Here is a 16573-nt window from a genome sequence, read left to right as displayed (position 1 = left end):
CATATGTATTTATTCAAACTTTAACTGCTGCACACAAAAAAATGTATTAAAACATGCACCTCTATGTGTTGCCTGTGCTATTAATTTTCTGACAAATGTACCACACGGTGGAGCTGTTATTCAACTCTCATTAGTCGAATCGAGTTAAAATTTCTCCCACATCTCAATGTGGTCTACAAAAACACCTGCTGTAACTTTTTAGCCTACTCTCCACAAAATTTACTACAAACTTAAAGGGGACTGACAAGATCATGTGTGTAAAACTTGATCAACATAGATTGAAAAACATGAAGCCAATAGCCAAAATGTTGATAAGCCATTGAGCATTTTCATTGTTACTATAAAACTTTGAGGATATCTCCAATACATGTAGAACCTTGATTTACGAACCTAATTGAAATTAAATTTCTCCTCAAGAATTGTACGCCCCCGCGTAAGACGGACTGGTAAAATTAGGGAATCATAACTTAAAAATAAAGACAACTCCAAAATAGTTTTCTTTGTCTTACTTTGCCCAAAACTACAGTAAGCACATTCTAAAAATTAACATATTACAAATAATCCTCTTGGAAAAACGTTTTATATTAGTTGAAACTTCTGAGATTTTTTTTATTTAGCATTTTCAAAAACACCATGAAAAACACAATCAACTTAGACTGTCTCAGTATATTTACAAATCCATTAAACTTAAAGCACTTCCTGTTCAGCATTCTCATTTTGGCAGTTCACAATAAAAGACTTGTTTAGAAAAGCAACTCAATGTTTCCTTAAACCGCCACTTGGTGACATCTGCAACTGCCACAACACATTCCTTCATCATCATTCAAATATTAAAAACAAAATAATTATCAAAATGACACAATAGCCGAAGTCAAGGTAATATAACCTATAACATAACCTATGTGAACATAAAATAAAATATAACAAACAACAAATATAGAAACACATTTTTACAATGGAGTTTAGGGTGCGCATTGCGCCGTCAACCAATTGCGAGGATTGCACGGAACTCTCACTATCACAAAAATGATGGTCACATTGACTTTGCAGCTTACCATTTTGGTATTGTATCCGTTGGGTGGATCATTTTCAATGAAAGGTATTGTGCGTCGATGCTGCATCGACCGGCTGCCAGCCACAACAGGAGCAGCTGATCACTTGCACCTGTGTTGATTGGAGTAGCAGCAGCCAATCGAGAGGGCGCTTAAAGTCATCTGACACGTCACCTTTAAACAGTGTCATGTGTGACGTGGATTACACTTAATTTGCTATTGCAACATCCAGTGGACACATCGAGAACAGCAGTTTCTGTTGTTAGAAAATCGCAGTTCTTTTTTATACGTATCAAACTCATCTTGCAGGCCGGATTAAAACGGTTTGACACCCCTAACCTAATGGTACGTCAAAGACTCACTTAATCAAATATTCAAACACAATGTTACTGTTCAAACTGTGTGTAATTTAACAGTGGCCAAAAATATTAAATATACTTGCTAAATAAAACCTCTGCCTTGTTTTTAATGAATATTTAGGCATTAAACACTACTTTATTTTATTGTTGGTCATTACAGTGGTACTTGGAGAGCCAAGTGTTGTATGAAATGGTACTTTGAGAAAGTTAGAGAACCACTTGTGCACTGTATCAAACAAACATAACAAGTAGGGGATGATTGAACTCTCACTGTAATTACGAGCTGAAAACGGCGAAGACAAGCTAAACTGCTCTACCAACATACACATTCAAGTCCCTTTGGCGCCCTCACAAAGGATCAGAAATTACAAAAATCCTTAGTCTTAACAACCATATTGCTACAATTAAAAACCTTTTCAAAATAATATCCACTTACAGTAAATTACCATCACAAATGTTCCTCTCATGAGCTGCTCCTTTGGCACACGAGAGAGAAACGAGCAGACAGAAGGAGGGACGGTAGGGGGCAGGGGAGAGGCACTGTGCGCGTGTGTGTGTGTGTGTGTGTGTGTGTGTGTGTGTGTGTGTGTGTGTGTGTGTGTGTGTGTGTGTGTGTGTGTGTGTTCTGGCAATACTTACTTAATGGGGACATCGCTCTGTTTACACAGTCACCTTAGGGGACCTTTGACTGTATGGGGACAAAAAACAGGTCCTTTAAAGGGAAACCTTTTTAAATGATAGTCAGATCCATTCTGAAGATGCCTAAGTGATTTGTATGCTTTGGCCCATAAAACATGTTTACTGGTTAGTTTGAGTGTGAGACATTTGCACAGCAGCCATCGTACATTTAAGTAGTGAAACTTCCTATTAGAGGACAGCTGTTAGTGCTGAACTCTGAGGATCATGTCATATTTAATTTGAAATTGTATTTTATTTTTATTTTTTTAATGGTCCTGAGTAGTCACGCACAAATGTGTGTGAATTATGCAAAATTATTTAAATTTGGTCCTCATGAACCATATTAACTATTTTTCCCCAAGGTCCCCAGTAAGTACGATCAGCACATTACTTCATCAACCCAGAGATTTAAAGACATGTATGAGCTAATTGGACAGTGGGCATTTTACCTTGTTGTTTTAAATGCCTCCACTACCTGTAGAAAGGGTGGTCCCCACAAGTGATGATCAAAAACTTGGTCCCCATTCCAAATAATAACCAGTGTGTGTGTGTTGGAAGAGGCACCGCTGAACAAGAGGTCGTCTACTTCGCCGCTGCAAAATAAGTCTGCTTTGGTATTTTTTCCCCAAAAAGTCTTCTAATCAGTTACAAACTTACTGTGGTCCAAAACTGGCTTCCTCAAGCTCCTCAATACCAGCAAGCACAAAATGACAAAAGGAGTGAACAAAGCATTTGTACAGAGACATGGTTCTCGCACAGTGGCATATTTGGCGCAATCTAAAAGTTCGTAAACCGAAAAGTTTGCAAATAAAGTGGCTCGAAAATCAAGGTTCTACCCTACTAGCATGTTTTACAAGTCATTGAAATTGATTGATTGAAACATTTATTAGTAGATTGCACAGTCCAGTACATATTCCGTGTAATTGACCACTAAATAGTAACACCCGAATAAGTTTTTCAATTTGTTTAAGTCGGGGCTTAACCCAGTGGTTCTCAAATGGGGGTACGCGTACCCCTGGGGGTACTTGAAGGTATGCCAAGGGGTATGTGAGATTTTTAAAAAATATTCTAAAAATAGCAACAAATCAAAAATCCTTTCTAAATATATTTATTGAATAATAAATACTTCAACAAAATATGAATGTAAGATCATAAACTGTGAAAAGAAATGCAAGAATGCAATATTCAGTGTTGACAGCTAGATTTTTTTGTGGGCATGCTCCATATATTTGCAAATACATCAAAGATGCTATTATAATCCATTTTCTATAAATATTGATATTAAAGATTTCTTTTTTTGTAAAGAAATGTTTAGAATTAAGTTCATGAATCCAGGGCTTCACGGTGGCAGAGGGGTTAGGGCGTCTGCCTCACAATACGAAGGTCCTGCCGTCCTGGGCTCAATCCCAGGTTCGGGATCTTTCTGTGTGGAGTTTGCATGTTCTCCCCGTGAATGCGTGGGTTCCCCCCCCCCGGGTACTCCGGCTTCCTCCCACTTCCAAAGACATGCACCTGGGGATAGGTTGATTGGCAACACTAAATTGGCCCTAGTGTGTGAATGTGAGTGTGAATGTTGTCTGTCTATCTGTGTTGGCCCTGCGATGAGGTGGCGACTTGTCCAGGGTGTACCCCGCCTTCCGCCCGATTGTAGCTGAGATAGGCGCCAGCGCCCCCCGCGACCCCAAAAGGGAATAAGCGGTAGAAAATGGATGGATGGATTCATGAATCCAGATGGATCTCTATTACAATCCCCAAAGAGGGCACTTTAAGTTGATGATTACTTCTATGTGTAGAAATCTTTATTTATAATTGAATCACTTGTTTATTTTTCTACAACTTTTTAGTTATTTGTATATCTTTTTTTTCCAAATAGTTCAAGAAAGACCACTACAAATGAGCAATATTTTCCACAGTTATACATTTTAATAAATCAAAAACTGATGACATAGTGCTGTATTTTACTTCTTTATCTCTTTTTTTTTCAACCAAAAATGCTTTGCTCTGATTAGGGCGTACTTGAATTAGAAAACTGTTCACAGAACATCACTGAAAAAAGGTTGAGAACCACTGGCATAACCCATCTATAGTCATGTGAAATTTTTTTGGACACCTTGAACATTTGTTATATATTTTTTTTGTGTTCAATTTTAGTTTTGTGATTATAATCCATAATAGTATCCAACTTGTTTTGTTGTTTAAGTTGTCGCCAAGCAGGAAGCCGTCTGTTGACCCAGACGACAAGTGATCCAGACCCCCACATCCCTCGAAGTGTTCAGCCTGAAGTAGAGTTCCCTTATTCAAGTGAAAGGCTGTTTGCCAACACACCAGGAGACTATCCATCAAGTTCTCAGCCTCATACCTCACACCTCATCCCTGAGACACCCACAGTGGATCCTACTGGCCCAAACCATCCATCCTTCATTCAGGCACCACCAATGAGACAGCGTATTGGTGAAGACTTATTCAGACTAGTCCAGGTAACAACACTAACCAATTAGAATCTTTTTTGATCGATACTGACTTGAAATGTTTGTGTTGCAGCACATCAACTACATGAACATGATGGACGTTTTGGGAGTTTCATTTTCCAACCTGCAGCTAGCCCAGCAGAATTCTTCATCATTTCCTCAGTTCGGCATGAACCCCTCGCATCCTGTTGTGCCTTCACCTCACGTTGCTAGTGTCACACCTCAGCAAAACCTTGTCACCCCTCAATCACAAATATACATGCCAAATCTGGACGCTAACAACCCAGCCTCCATGTATGCACATCAGCTTCCCATTCAGAGCACTCCGATGGAACGCTCTCCATCAGCTGATCAGTATCACTACACCAGGAATCTACCCTACAAAACACATGGAAATGATCAGGTAATACAAGTTTGTTTTTTCCACAGAGTGTACAGTAGCATACTGAAAAATTAAAAAGAATCTGGGGTAGTTTTGACACTTACATTTTTTGTATAAATCAAGGATTCAAAAAACTTTATTGTCATACCAACTAGGGGTGAAGGAAAAAATCGATTCAAATTCGAAATTGGGATTCTCACGTTGTGCGATTCAGAATCGATTCTCATCTGTAAAAAAATATATGTATATAATTTTTTTTCATTCATCTCACCAACAAAACGATACACAGCAATACCATAACAATGCAATCCAATTCCAAAACAAAACCTGACCCAGCAACACTCAGAACTGCAATAAAAAGAGCAATTGAGAGGAGTCACAAACACGACACAGAAAAAACCAAAAGTAATGAAACAAAAATGAGTATTATCAACAACAGTATCAATATTAGTTATCATTTCAACATGGCAGTGCTTAAAAATCCCTCATTGACATTATCATTAGACATTTATAAAAAAAAAAAAGAAAAGAAGAACAATACACTTGCATCGCATCTCATAAGCTTGACAACACACTGTGTCCAATATTTTCACAAAGATAAAATAAGTCATATTTTCGGTTCATTTAATAGTTAAAACAAATTTACATTATTGCAATCAGTTGATAAAACTTCACGGTGGCAGAGGGGTTAGTGCGTCTGCCTCACAATACGAAGGTCCTGCAGTCCTGGGTTCAATCCCAGGCTCGGGATCTTTCTGTGTGGAGTTTGCTTGTTCTCCCCGTGAATGCGTGGGTTCCCTCCGGGTTCTCCGGCTTCCTCCCACTTCCAAAGACATGCACCTGAGGATAGGTTGATTGGCAACACTAAATTGGCCCTAGTGTGTGAATGTGAGTGTGAATGTTGTCTGTCTATCTGTGTTGGCCCTGCGATGAGGTGGCGACTTGTCCAGGGTGTACCCCGCCTTCTGCCCGATTGTAACTGTGATAGGCGCCAGCGACCCCAGAGGGAATAAGCGGTAGTAAATGGATGGATGAATGGATGGATGGATGACAAAACATTGTCCTTTACAATTATAAAAGCTTTTTACAAAAATCTACTACTCTGCTTGCATGTCAGCAGACTGGGGTAGATCCTGCTGAAATCCTATGTATTGAATGAATAGAGAATCCTTTTGAATCGGGAAAAAAATCGTTTTTGAATCGAGAATTGTGTTGAATTGGGAAAAAAAAATCAATTTTGAATCCAATCGTGACCCGAGAATCGATATTGAATCAAATCGTGGGACACCCAAAGATTCACAGCTCTAATACCAACACACAAGATGACAAAATGTAGTATCTAAGGTCCCAGATTTAGCCCAATAATTACCACAAGAACAATTGTATGTAGATGACATGAATACAGTAGGTTATAAATAGCATACACTCTAATTTGTACATGACAGAGCGTCTCACCCTATCTCTAAGGGAGAGCTAGGGTGAGGAAACTCATTTCAGCCGCTTGTACCCTAGATCTTGTCCTTTCGGTCATAACACAAAGCTCATGAGCATAGGTGAGGATGGGAACGTAGATCGACCGGTAAATTGAGAGCTTTGCCTTCCGGCTCAGCTCCTTCTTCACCACAACGGATCGATACAGCGTCCGCATTAGAGAATACGCCGCACCGATCCGCCTGTCGACCTCACGATCCACTCTTCCCTCACTCGTGAACAAGACTCCTAGGTACTTGAACTCCTCCACTTGGGCCAGGGTCTCTACCCTTTTCCAGGCGAGAACTATGGACTCTGACTTGGAGGTGCTGATTCTCATCCCAGTCGCTTCACACTCGGCTGCGAACCGATCCAGTGAGAGCTTAAGATCCTGGCCAGATGAAGCCATCAGGACCACATCGTCTGCAAAAAGCAGAGACCTAAACCTGCAGCCACCGAACCGGATCCCCTCCATGCCTTGACTGCGCCTAGAAATTCTGTCCATAAAAGCTATGGACAGAATCGGTGACAAAGGGCAGCCTTGGCGGAGTTCAACCCTATTTATTTATTTATTATCATTAGTCGTCAGTGTAAGTCGTCCCTCGCCACTTTGCGCTTTAAATATTGCGCAATTATTTTCTTCTAAAGATTTTTGAAGAAGTTTTTGGCCCAATGTTATCCATGTTCAGGCATAAATTAAAAATATCAACACTGCAGTAGTATTGGCCACTAAAGGAGACCAAAATAATCAGTGCGGTGTCCAGTATCGCGGTCACTGATTGGCTCAGCCTTAAAGAGCATTATTATAATGGATTAAAAGAGTTTAAAAGGAGACCTATCATGCAAAACCAACTTTTTTTTTAAAAACTATAAGTACCTGTTTTTGTGTATTTGGGATCTGCATAAGTCCTGGAAATTTAAAACCAAACTATGATATTTATAAAACAAAATCTTGCTTTCTTTAATACTTCCTCCAAACTAGCCATTTGGAATTTGACCGATTTGTGACGTATTTCCAATTGGCCGATATTTGGTCAAGTTTTACCTGAAAAGCTTTGCACGAGTCTGCTGTTGTAGTCCTCCTTTTTCTCTATCCTCAATTAAGCTGGATGAAAACTTTAAAACCAGGGCTGATCATGTATGCCGTACTCCTGTCACCCCGCAGCAGTGGGTTGAGTAGAGGTCGACTTGTCATTCACCTGAAAACAAAATCTAAATTGCAAAAATCTCACTTTTATCAATGGCTGGACAACAAAGTATGAATGTTGTGCCCCGAGCAAGTACTTGAGTCATCGATTTCTGGCTGACTTTTTAAGCGACGGACGGACACATTGATCCGGACAAGCAGCAACAATGGTAGAAATCCCAGTGTGTAAACCTTATTACTAAGTTTGGTCAGATCTTTGTAAGTAGATGTTGTGCATAAGGATATTTAGTTTGTTTTGTTAGTGAAATTGCTGACTTTGTGATGTATTTTGTAATTGTGGTCGTGTTGGTATTTGTCTGAAAGTAACTTCATTAAATACATGTAACGCTAAATTTGACCAGTAGAGGGCGACAAACCATAGGTTTTACTGTGATGAGTCACATACATTGTGTGCAATGTTTGGTGTGTGAATGTTTTGTAATTGCGATATGTGTAAAAAATTGTAGTTTATTGTGGGAATCTGTTAGGACCAAAGCCTCAATTTTATTTATGTAAAATACACAATGGACGTTGTACTTTTATGTTTATATTTTTAGTCTTACAAACCTAAATGCAGGAAGAAGTAAAAGGAAATAAATGCAAAAGAAGGAACATCAATCCTCCACAAAACATCTAGTGCAGGGGTGTCAAACTCAAATACAGAACGGGCCAAAATTTTAAACGGAACAAAGCCGTGGGCCAAGGTTGAACAAATTAACCTTTTAATAGGGACCCAAACAAGTTTTGCATTAAATATTGAACAAGCAAGGCTTGTATAACTTTAGTGACATGCAAAATCCAGTTTCAAATAATAATAATAATAATTAAAAAAATATCAATGGCATATCAAATAAAATTTAAATAAACATTTTATCATGGAACCTTACCTTCCCGGTAAGGTTTATTCAGGTGTACTGGAGAGGAGGCTACGCCTGATAGTCGAACCTCGGATTCAGGAGGAACAGTGTGGTTTTCGTCCTGGTCGTGGAACTGTGGACCAGCTCTATAGTCTCCGCAGGGTTCTTGAGGGTGCATGGGAGTTTGCCCAACCAGTCTACATGTGCTTCGTGGACTTGGAGAAGGCATTCGACCGTGTGCCTCGGGAAGTCCTGTGGGGAGTGCTCAGAGAGTATGGGGTATCGGACTGTCTTATTGTGGCGGTCCACTCCCTGTATGATCAGTGTCAGAGCTTGGTCCGCATTGCCGGCAGTATGTCGAACACATTTCCAGTGAGGGTTGGACTCCGCCAAGGCTGTCCTTTGTCACCGATTCTGTTCAGAACTTTTATGGACAGAATTTCTAGGCGCAGTCAAGGCATTGAGGGGTTCCGGTTTGGTGACCGCAGGATTAGGTCTCTGCTTTTTGCAGATGATGTGGTCCTGATGGCTTCATCTGACCGGGATCTTCAGCTCTCACTGGATCGGTTCGCAGCCGAGTGTGAAGCGACCGGAATGAAAATCAGCACCTCCAAGTCCGAGTCCATGGTTCTCGCCCGGAAAAGGGTGGAATGCCATCTCCGGGTTGGGGAAGAGACCCTGCCCCAAGTGGAGGAGTTCAAGTACCTAGGAGTCTTGTTCACGAGTGGGGGAAGAGTGGATCGTGAGATCGACAGGCGGATCGGTGCGGCGTCTTCAGTAATGCGGACGTTGTACCGATCCGTTGTGGTGAAGAAGGAGCTGAGCCGGAAGGCAAAGCTCTCAATTTACCGGTCGATCTACGTTCCCATCCTCACCTATGGTCATGAGCTTTGGGTCATGACCGAAAGGATAAGATCACGGGTACAAGCGGCCGAAATGAGTTTCCTCCGCCGGGTGGCGGGGCTCTCCCTTAGAGATAGGGTGAGAAGCTCTGCCATCCGGGAGGAACTCAAAGTAAAGCCGCTGCTCCTTCACATCGAGAGGAGCCAGATGAGGTGGTTCGGGCTTCTGGTCAGGATGCCACCCGAACGCCTCCCTAGGGAGGTGTTTAGGGCACGTCCAACCGGTAGGAGGCCACAGGGAAGACCCAGGACACGTTGGGAAGACTATGTCTCCCGGCTGGCCTGGGAACGCCTCGGGATCCCCCGGGAAGAGCTAGACGAAGTGGCTGGGGAGAGGGAAGTCTGGGTTTCCCTGCTTAGGCTGCTGCCCCCGCGACCCGACCTCGGATAAGCGGAAGAAGATGGATGGATGGATGGATGGATAAACATTTTATGCCTTTTTTTCTATTTGCGATCTTCTGAGGTAAATATAAAAACATTTCCACAGGCTAATAATACATTTAAAAATAAAATAACAATAATGAATGAACCAAACATTCAAGCCTTGAAGTAGCAACAGAAAATGCATGAATAAAACGTTAATTATTGGTCAGTTTGCTGGAAGTTTCCCGGAAGAGTTAGTGCTGCAAGGGATTCTGGGTATTTGTTCTGTTGTGTCACCCAAAATGTGTTTGTCATTCTTGTTTGGTGTGGGTTCACAGTGTGGCGCATATTTGTAACAGTGTTAAAGTTGTTTATACGACCACCCTCAGTGTGACCTGTATGGCTGTTGACCAAGTATGCCTTGCATTCACTTGTGCATGTGTGTGTGTGTAAAAGTCATAAATATTATGTGACACGCTGTTAGTATGGAGGAAAAGTGGACGTGACGACAGGTTGTAGAGAACGCTAAAGGCAGTGCCTTAAATGCACGCCCCCAATATAGTTGTCCAGGTGGAAATCGGTAGAAACTCGGGGGAATGGTTGCCCCGGGAGATTTTCGGGAGGGGCACTGAACTTCGGGAGTGTACCGGGAAAATTAGGAGGGTTGGCAAGTATGAGTATTAGCGGTGAATGCGGTGTAACAGCGGCACCGACGCTGTATAACACCGGCGGGCCAGCTCTAATGCTAAATTGATATTGCCGCAAGGGCCAAATTAAATTACACCGCGGGCCAGAGTTTGACACCCATGATCTAGAGCTTAACTCGCTGCACACACTGGAAATGAGTAGCGAGGACAGAATAATGAATTTTCAGTGTGAAAGCTAATGTGTTTACTTTGCAATTAAGTAAATACATCCATCCATCCATTTTCTACCGCTTATTCCCTTTCGGGGTAGCGGGGGGCGCTGGCGCCTATCTCAGCTACAATCGGGCGGAAGGCGGGGTACACCCTGGACAAGTCGCCACCTCATCGCAGGGCCAACACAGATAGACAGACAACATTCACACTCACATTCACACACTAGGGCCAATTTAGTGTTGCCAATCAACCTATCCCCAGGTGCATGTCTTTGGAGGTGGGAGGAAGCCGGAGTACCCGGAGGGAACCCACGCATTCACGGGGAGAACATGCAAACTCCACACAGAAAGATCCCGAGCCTGGATTTGAACCCAGGACAGCAAGACCTTCGTATTGTGAGGCAGACGCACTAACCCCTCTGCCACTGTGAAGCCCTAAGTAAATACAGTCCCCAATAAATATAACCTGCGGAGGCACTTTCTGATGAAACATCCACATTTCAATGTCCGGCCCTTGGGCTCTTAAACTGCGGCGCTCTTCATTATGTAGTCAAATAGACCTGACATACACAATGTTGACATCTATTGTTATATTTTGATAAAGATGGGGGAAAACACACTACAACAGCAACAAACATGACAGTAGGCGCATAGTTAAATCATGAAATGCAACCTTACCCGAGCAAAATTGATGCATGTTTATCCAGGAGGGTCTTGATACCCACGGTGGTAGAGGGGTTAGTGCGTCTGCCTCACAATACGAAGGTCCTGGGTTCGATCCTTCGCTCAGGATCTTTCTGTGTGGACTTTGCATGTTCTCCCCGTGACTCTGTCTTCCTCCCACCTCCAAAAACATGCACCTGGGGATAGGTTGATTGGCAACACTAAAATTGGCCCTAGTGTGTGAATGTGAGTGAATGTTGTTTATCTATCTGTCTACCTGCGATGAGGTGGCGGCTTGTCCAGGGTGTACACCGCCTTCTGCCCGAATTCAGCTGAGATAGGCTCAAGCGACCCCAAACGGTACAAGCGGTCTTGATAGCAATTTCCTAGACCCAGCCTCACACAAAAAAGTTGTAGACCTCCATGCTTTTCTAAATGTCCATCTAATTTGTTGTGTAAAATGGCATCTGGAGCATAATTGCCTACCTTGAGACCTCCGAATTCGGGAGATGGGGAGGGGGGTGGGTGTTTGAGGTGGTGGTGGAGGGGGCGGGGTTGGAGGTAGCGGGAGTGTATATTGAAGCGTCCCGGAAGAGTTAGTGCTGCAAGGGTTCCTATGTATTTGTTCTGTTGTGTTTGTGTTTTGTTACAGTGCGGATGTTCTCCCGAAATGTGTTTGTCATTCTTGTGTGGTGTGGGTTCACAGTGGGGCGTATATTTGTAACAGTGTTAAAGTTGTTTATACGGCCACCCTCAGTGTGACCTGTATGGCTGTTGACCAAGTATGCCTTGCATTCACTTTTGTGTGTGAAAAGCCGTAGATATTATGTAACTGGGCCGGCACGCTGTTTGTATGGAGGAAAAAGTAGATGTGACGACAGGTTGCAGAGGACGTTAAAGGCAGTGTCTTTAAGGCACGCCCCCAATATTGTTGTCTAGGTAGAAATCGGGAGAAATTCGGGAGAATGGTTTTTCGGATTTTTCGGGAGGAGCACTGAAATCCGGGAGTCTCCCATGAAAATCGGGAGGGTTGGCTAGTATTGTCTTGAGCATGAGAACCATGCGATTAGGTGGCGACTTGTCCTGGGTGTACTCCGCCTTCCGACCGATCGTAGCTGAGATAGGCTCCAGCGCCCCCCGCACCCCGAAGGGAATAAGTGGTAGAACATGGGTGAATGGATGGATGTCTGGGAATATATCACTAGACATTTTTTTTTTTTTTTTAAAGAATAGGGATGTAATCCATTGCATAGTTAGATATTTTTGCAGGAAGATTTAAGCCTATTTTGTACGCATAGATAGTTCGCGCGCTGCTTGTTGTACAACACCCATTTTAGCTTGGTTGACCACCACCGGTTGTCACTTCCGGGAATAGGTCACGTGATGGAATACAAGCGGGAACTGCATATAGAAAGCCGCATTGGTGTCGGTGATTTCCTTATCGTGAGGCGGACACAATCCCGGAATACAATAGTGGCATCACGAAGGAAAACTTGCGCACTAATTAGGAATGTATTTAAATACCCTTTTTTAAGTATTGGCACCGATCCTGGAAGTATAATACAGTGTCGGGTCCGTACACGCGTGCGTAATTACGCACACTGCGTTGACTTACCTTCATTAGGGTGCATCGCTTATACGGCTGTCATGTTTGCTTGTGCATCGCAATGACGTTCCGTGTTGTGTTGTGCTCGTTGCTGTGTGCTGAGCTCGCCTTTACACTCGGAATGACTTCATCGTGTGTGTGCACCTGGCTTAAATAAAAGAGAACGTGGGATGACGTCGTGTGCAGTCAGAAAAACATGCATGACATCTTCAACCAGGTCGTCACTGAAGCCGATTTTTGCTTTATTGAACTAGTTTGCAATAACTAGAACAGTGTTTTTCAACCACTGTGCCGCGGCACAATAGTGTGCCGTGAGATATTGTCTGGCGTGCCGTAAGGAAATTATGCAACTTCACCTAATTGGTCCAAAAAATCCTCCATGTCAGTAGGTGGCAGCAGGTAGTTAATTGCTTTGTAAAAGTCGGAATGTGTCGGATGAGTCGAGGCTGGTTTTTTGTAATTCCAATATACAGACCACAGCGGAACGCATTGTGCAGGCTCTTAAACTGCAGCGCTCTTCATTATGTAGTTAAATAGACCTGACATACACAATGTTGACATCTATTGTTATATTTTGATAAAGATGGGGGAAAACACACTACAACAGCAACAAACATGACAGTAGGCGCATAGTTAAATCATGAAATGCAACCTTACCCGAGCAAAATTGATGCATGTTTATCCAGGAGGGTCTTGATACCCACGTTGGTAGAGGGGTTAGTGCGTCTGCCTCACAATACGAAGGTCCTGGGTTCGATCCTGCGCTCAGGATCTTTCTGTGTGGACTTTGCATGTTCTCCCCGTGACTGCGTGGGTCCCCTCCGGGGGCTCGGGCTTCCTCCCACCTCCAAAGACATGCACCTGGGGATAGGTTGATTGGCAACACTAAAATTGGCCCTAGTGTGTGAATGTGAGTGAATGTTGTTTATCTGTCTACCTGCGATGAGGTGGCGGCTTGTCCAGGGTGTACACCGCCTTCTGCCCGAATGCAGCTGAGATAGGCTCAAGCACCCCCCCGCGACCCCAAACGGTACAAGCGGTCTTGATAGCAATTTCCTAGACCCAGCCTCACACTAAAAAGTTGTAGACCTCTATGCTTTTCTAAATGTCCATCTAATTTGTTGTGTAAAATGGCATCTGGAGCATAATTGCCAACCTTTAGACCTCCGAATTCGGGAGATGGGGAAGGGGGGTGGGTGTTTGAGGTGGTGGTGGAGGGGGCGGGGTTGGAGGTAGCAGAGGTGTATATTGTAGCGTCCCGGAAGAGTTAGTGCTGCAAGGGATCCTATGTACAGACCACAGCGGAAGGCATTGTGCAGGTAAAAAGGTATGTAATACTTAAACCAAAAATGAATGAAAGGGAAAGGACAAGGCAGTGGCATGCAAAACGAAAGCAAAACTGAACTGGCTACAAAGTAAACAGAAACAGAATGCTGGACGACAGCAAAAACTTACGGTGTCCACAAAGTACATCCGTACATGACATGACAATCACCAATGTCCACACAAAGAAGGATATCAAGAACATAGAATAGACTTTATTGTCATTATATTTGCATAAACGAGATTAAAGACTCCAACTTAAAGTGCAGTTGTAGGAACAAATATGAGAAAAATTAATAACACAAGAGGTATGTCGTGGGATGGCGTGGCGCAGTGGGGAGAGTGGCCGTGCGCAACCCAAGGGTCCCTAGTTCAATCCCCACATAGTACCAACCTCGTCACGTCCGTTGTGTCCTGAGCAAGACACTTCACCCTTGTTCCTGATGGGTGCTGGTTAACGCCTTGCATGGCAGCTCCCTCCATCAGTGTGAATGTGTGTGTGAATGGGTAAATGTGGAAGTAGTGTAAAAGCGCTTTGAGTACCTTGAAGGTAGAAAAGTGCTATACAAGTACAACCCATTTATAATAAAGGAAAAACTAACAATTGAAATAAACAGACTACTATACAATAAAAATAACAAGCAATCCTGTACAATATACAAAACAAAATAGAAATACAAACATCAATAGCCTTGCAGGGGCGCGGAATATCAATCAATCAATGTTTACTTATATAGCCCTAAATCACTAGTGTCTCAAAGGGCTGCACAGACCACCACGACATCCTCGGTAGGCCCACATAAGGGCAAGGAAAGGAAAACTCACACCCAGTGGGACATCGGTGACAATAATGACTATGAGAACCTTAGAGAGGAGGAAAGCAATGGATGTCGAGCGGGTCTAACATGATACTGTGAAAGTGCAATCCACAATGGATCCAACACAGTCGCGAGAGTCCAGTCCAAAGCGGATCCAACACAGCAGCGAGAGTCCCGTTCACAGCGGAGCCAGCAGGAAACCATCCCAAGCGGAGGCGGATCAGCAGCGCAGAGATGTCCCCAGCCGATACACAGGCGAGCAGTACATGGCCACCGGATCGGACCGGACCCCCTCCACAAGGGAGAGTGGGACATAGGAGAAAAAGAAAAGAAACGGCAGATCAACTGGTCTAAAAGGGAGTCTATTATTATATAATATATAATATATATAATAGCGCTCAAAGACATGACAGTGCTACAGGAAAACACCAACAAAACAGGAAGGGCCACCAAAATAACATTGTAAACAAGAACTAAAGCACTACACACAGGAAAACACCAACAAACTCAATGAGGCACGAGGACCTGGTGGAGTTTTATTTTTCAACGTTTTCTGATGGTGGTGTGTCTCCGGATTTTTTAGTAAAAAAATTTGCCTTGCCTCAAAAAAGGTTGAAAAACACTGAACTAGAACATCTCCTTAGATGTGGAGTAGCCCCCTTTTGCACATGTCTTTTATTATAAATATTGAAAATCAAAGAAAAGCCTAATCAAAAGTGTTTTCTCATTTCAGGGATTCCAACCCCTTTCTGTGCAAGCAGAGTCGCCAGAAGTTCAAAGTAGGGAAAACAAGAACTTCATCCCATCCACTCAAGGACTTCTCACCACTGACACCCCCGTGATACCGCATAACGGTAACGTTAATATCGACCCTTCATCCCAAGCCTTAGGTTTCAAGTTACTCCAGCGACAGCAGAACGTCCCGCTGCAGCCTCAGGCGCCACACGCTCCAAACTCGGCCCCTGTAGAACCAACAAGTAGAGCTGCGTCAAGGAAGAAACACAAGAAAAGAAAAGCTGCCAAAAGGTTTCTCCGATTTAGGGACATACCCTACTTTGAGGCCGCCTCGAGGTATCAGACGTTCGAGGGATCCGAGCAGCCTGCGTCGACACATGGCCTTCGTCTGCTGCACTTGCAGCCTGATCCACAAGAACACCTCACACTCTCCAGACGACCATCACCGCCGATGCCCCTTTTTGTTCCTGTTGTCCCGTTGGGAGAATCCCCTCAGCCCCAGCTTCTATACTTGGACTCTAATTCAAGAACGGTGAGTAACCCAACAGATATCGTAGTCCAGGGGGTGTCAAAAGTGCAGCCCTTGGGCCAGCTCGTTTTTTTTTTGTATTGGCTAGCAAAACATTCTTAAGCCAAAATAAACACGTTCTGGTTACAACATGATATCCACAGAAGAAATGGATCTGGCCCAAAGTGGGACCTGAAAACAAAAAAATGGCTGAGGATCTGTGCTTTTTAAATTTTTAAAATTTTAATGTAGACATTCTAAGCCTCTTCTTGCTCCGTCACTGATAAGTGAAGTGAAGTGAATTTATATAGCGCTTTTCTCAAGTGACTCAAAGCGCTTTTTTA

The 16573-nt window shown here is 43.2% G+C and overlaps 1 protein-coding gene across 9 annotated transcripts in view; it reads left to right on the top strand.

Annotated features, from left to right (window-relative positions):
* The window catches only part of cplane1 (ciliogenesis and planar polarity effector 1), a 165729-nt gene that overhangs the window by 127722 nt on the left and 21434 nt on the right, over positions 1–16573 (top strand). For all 9 annotated transcript variants that reach the window (XM_061875724.1, XM_061875725.1, XM_061875731.1 and 6 more), the window contains 3 exons: positions 4290–4566; positions 4631–4960; positions 15720–16253. In XM_061875724.1, coding sequence (XP_061731708.1) covers positions 4290–4566; positions 4631–4960; positions 15720–16253 — 1141 coding nt within the window. The remainder of the gene's footprint in view (positions 1–4289; positions 4567–4630; positions 4961–15719; positions 16254–16573) is intronic.

This window comes from Nerophis ophidion, linkage group LG17 (assembly GCF_033978795.1).
Source record: "Nerophis ophidion isolate RoL-2023_Sa linkage group LG17, RoL_Noph_v1.0, whole genome shotgun sequence".
Classification (NCBI taxonomy): Eukaryota; Metazoa; Chordata; class Actinopteri; order Syngnathiformes; family Syngnathidae; genus Nerophis; species Nerophis ophidion.
Note: the sequence above shows the minus strand (reverse complement) of the source record. Positions and strands in the feature narration are given on the sequence as shown.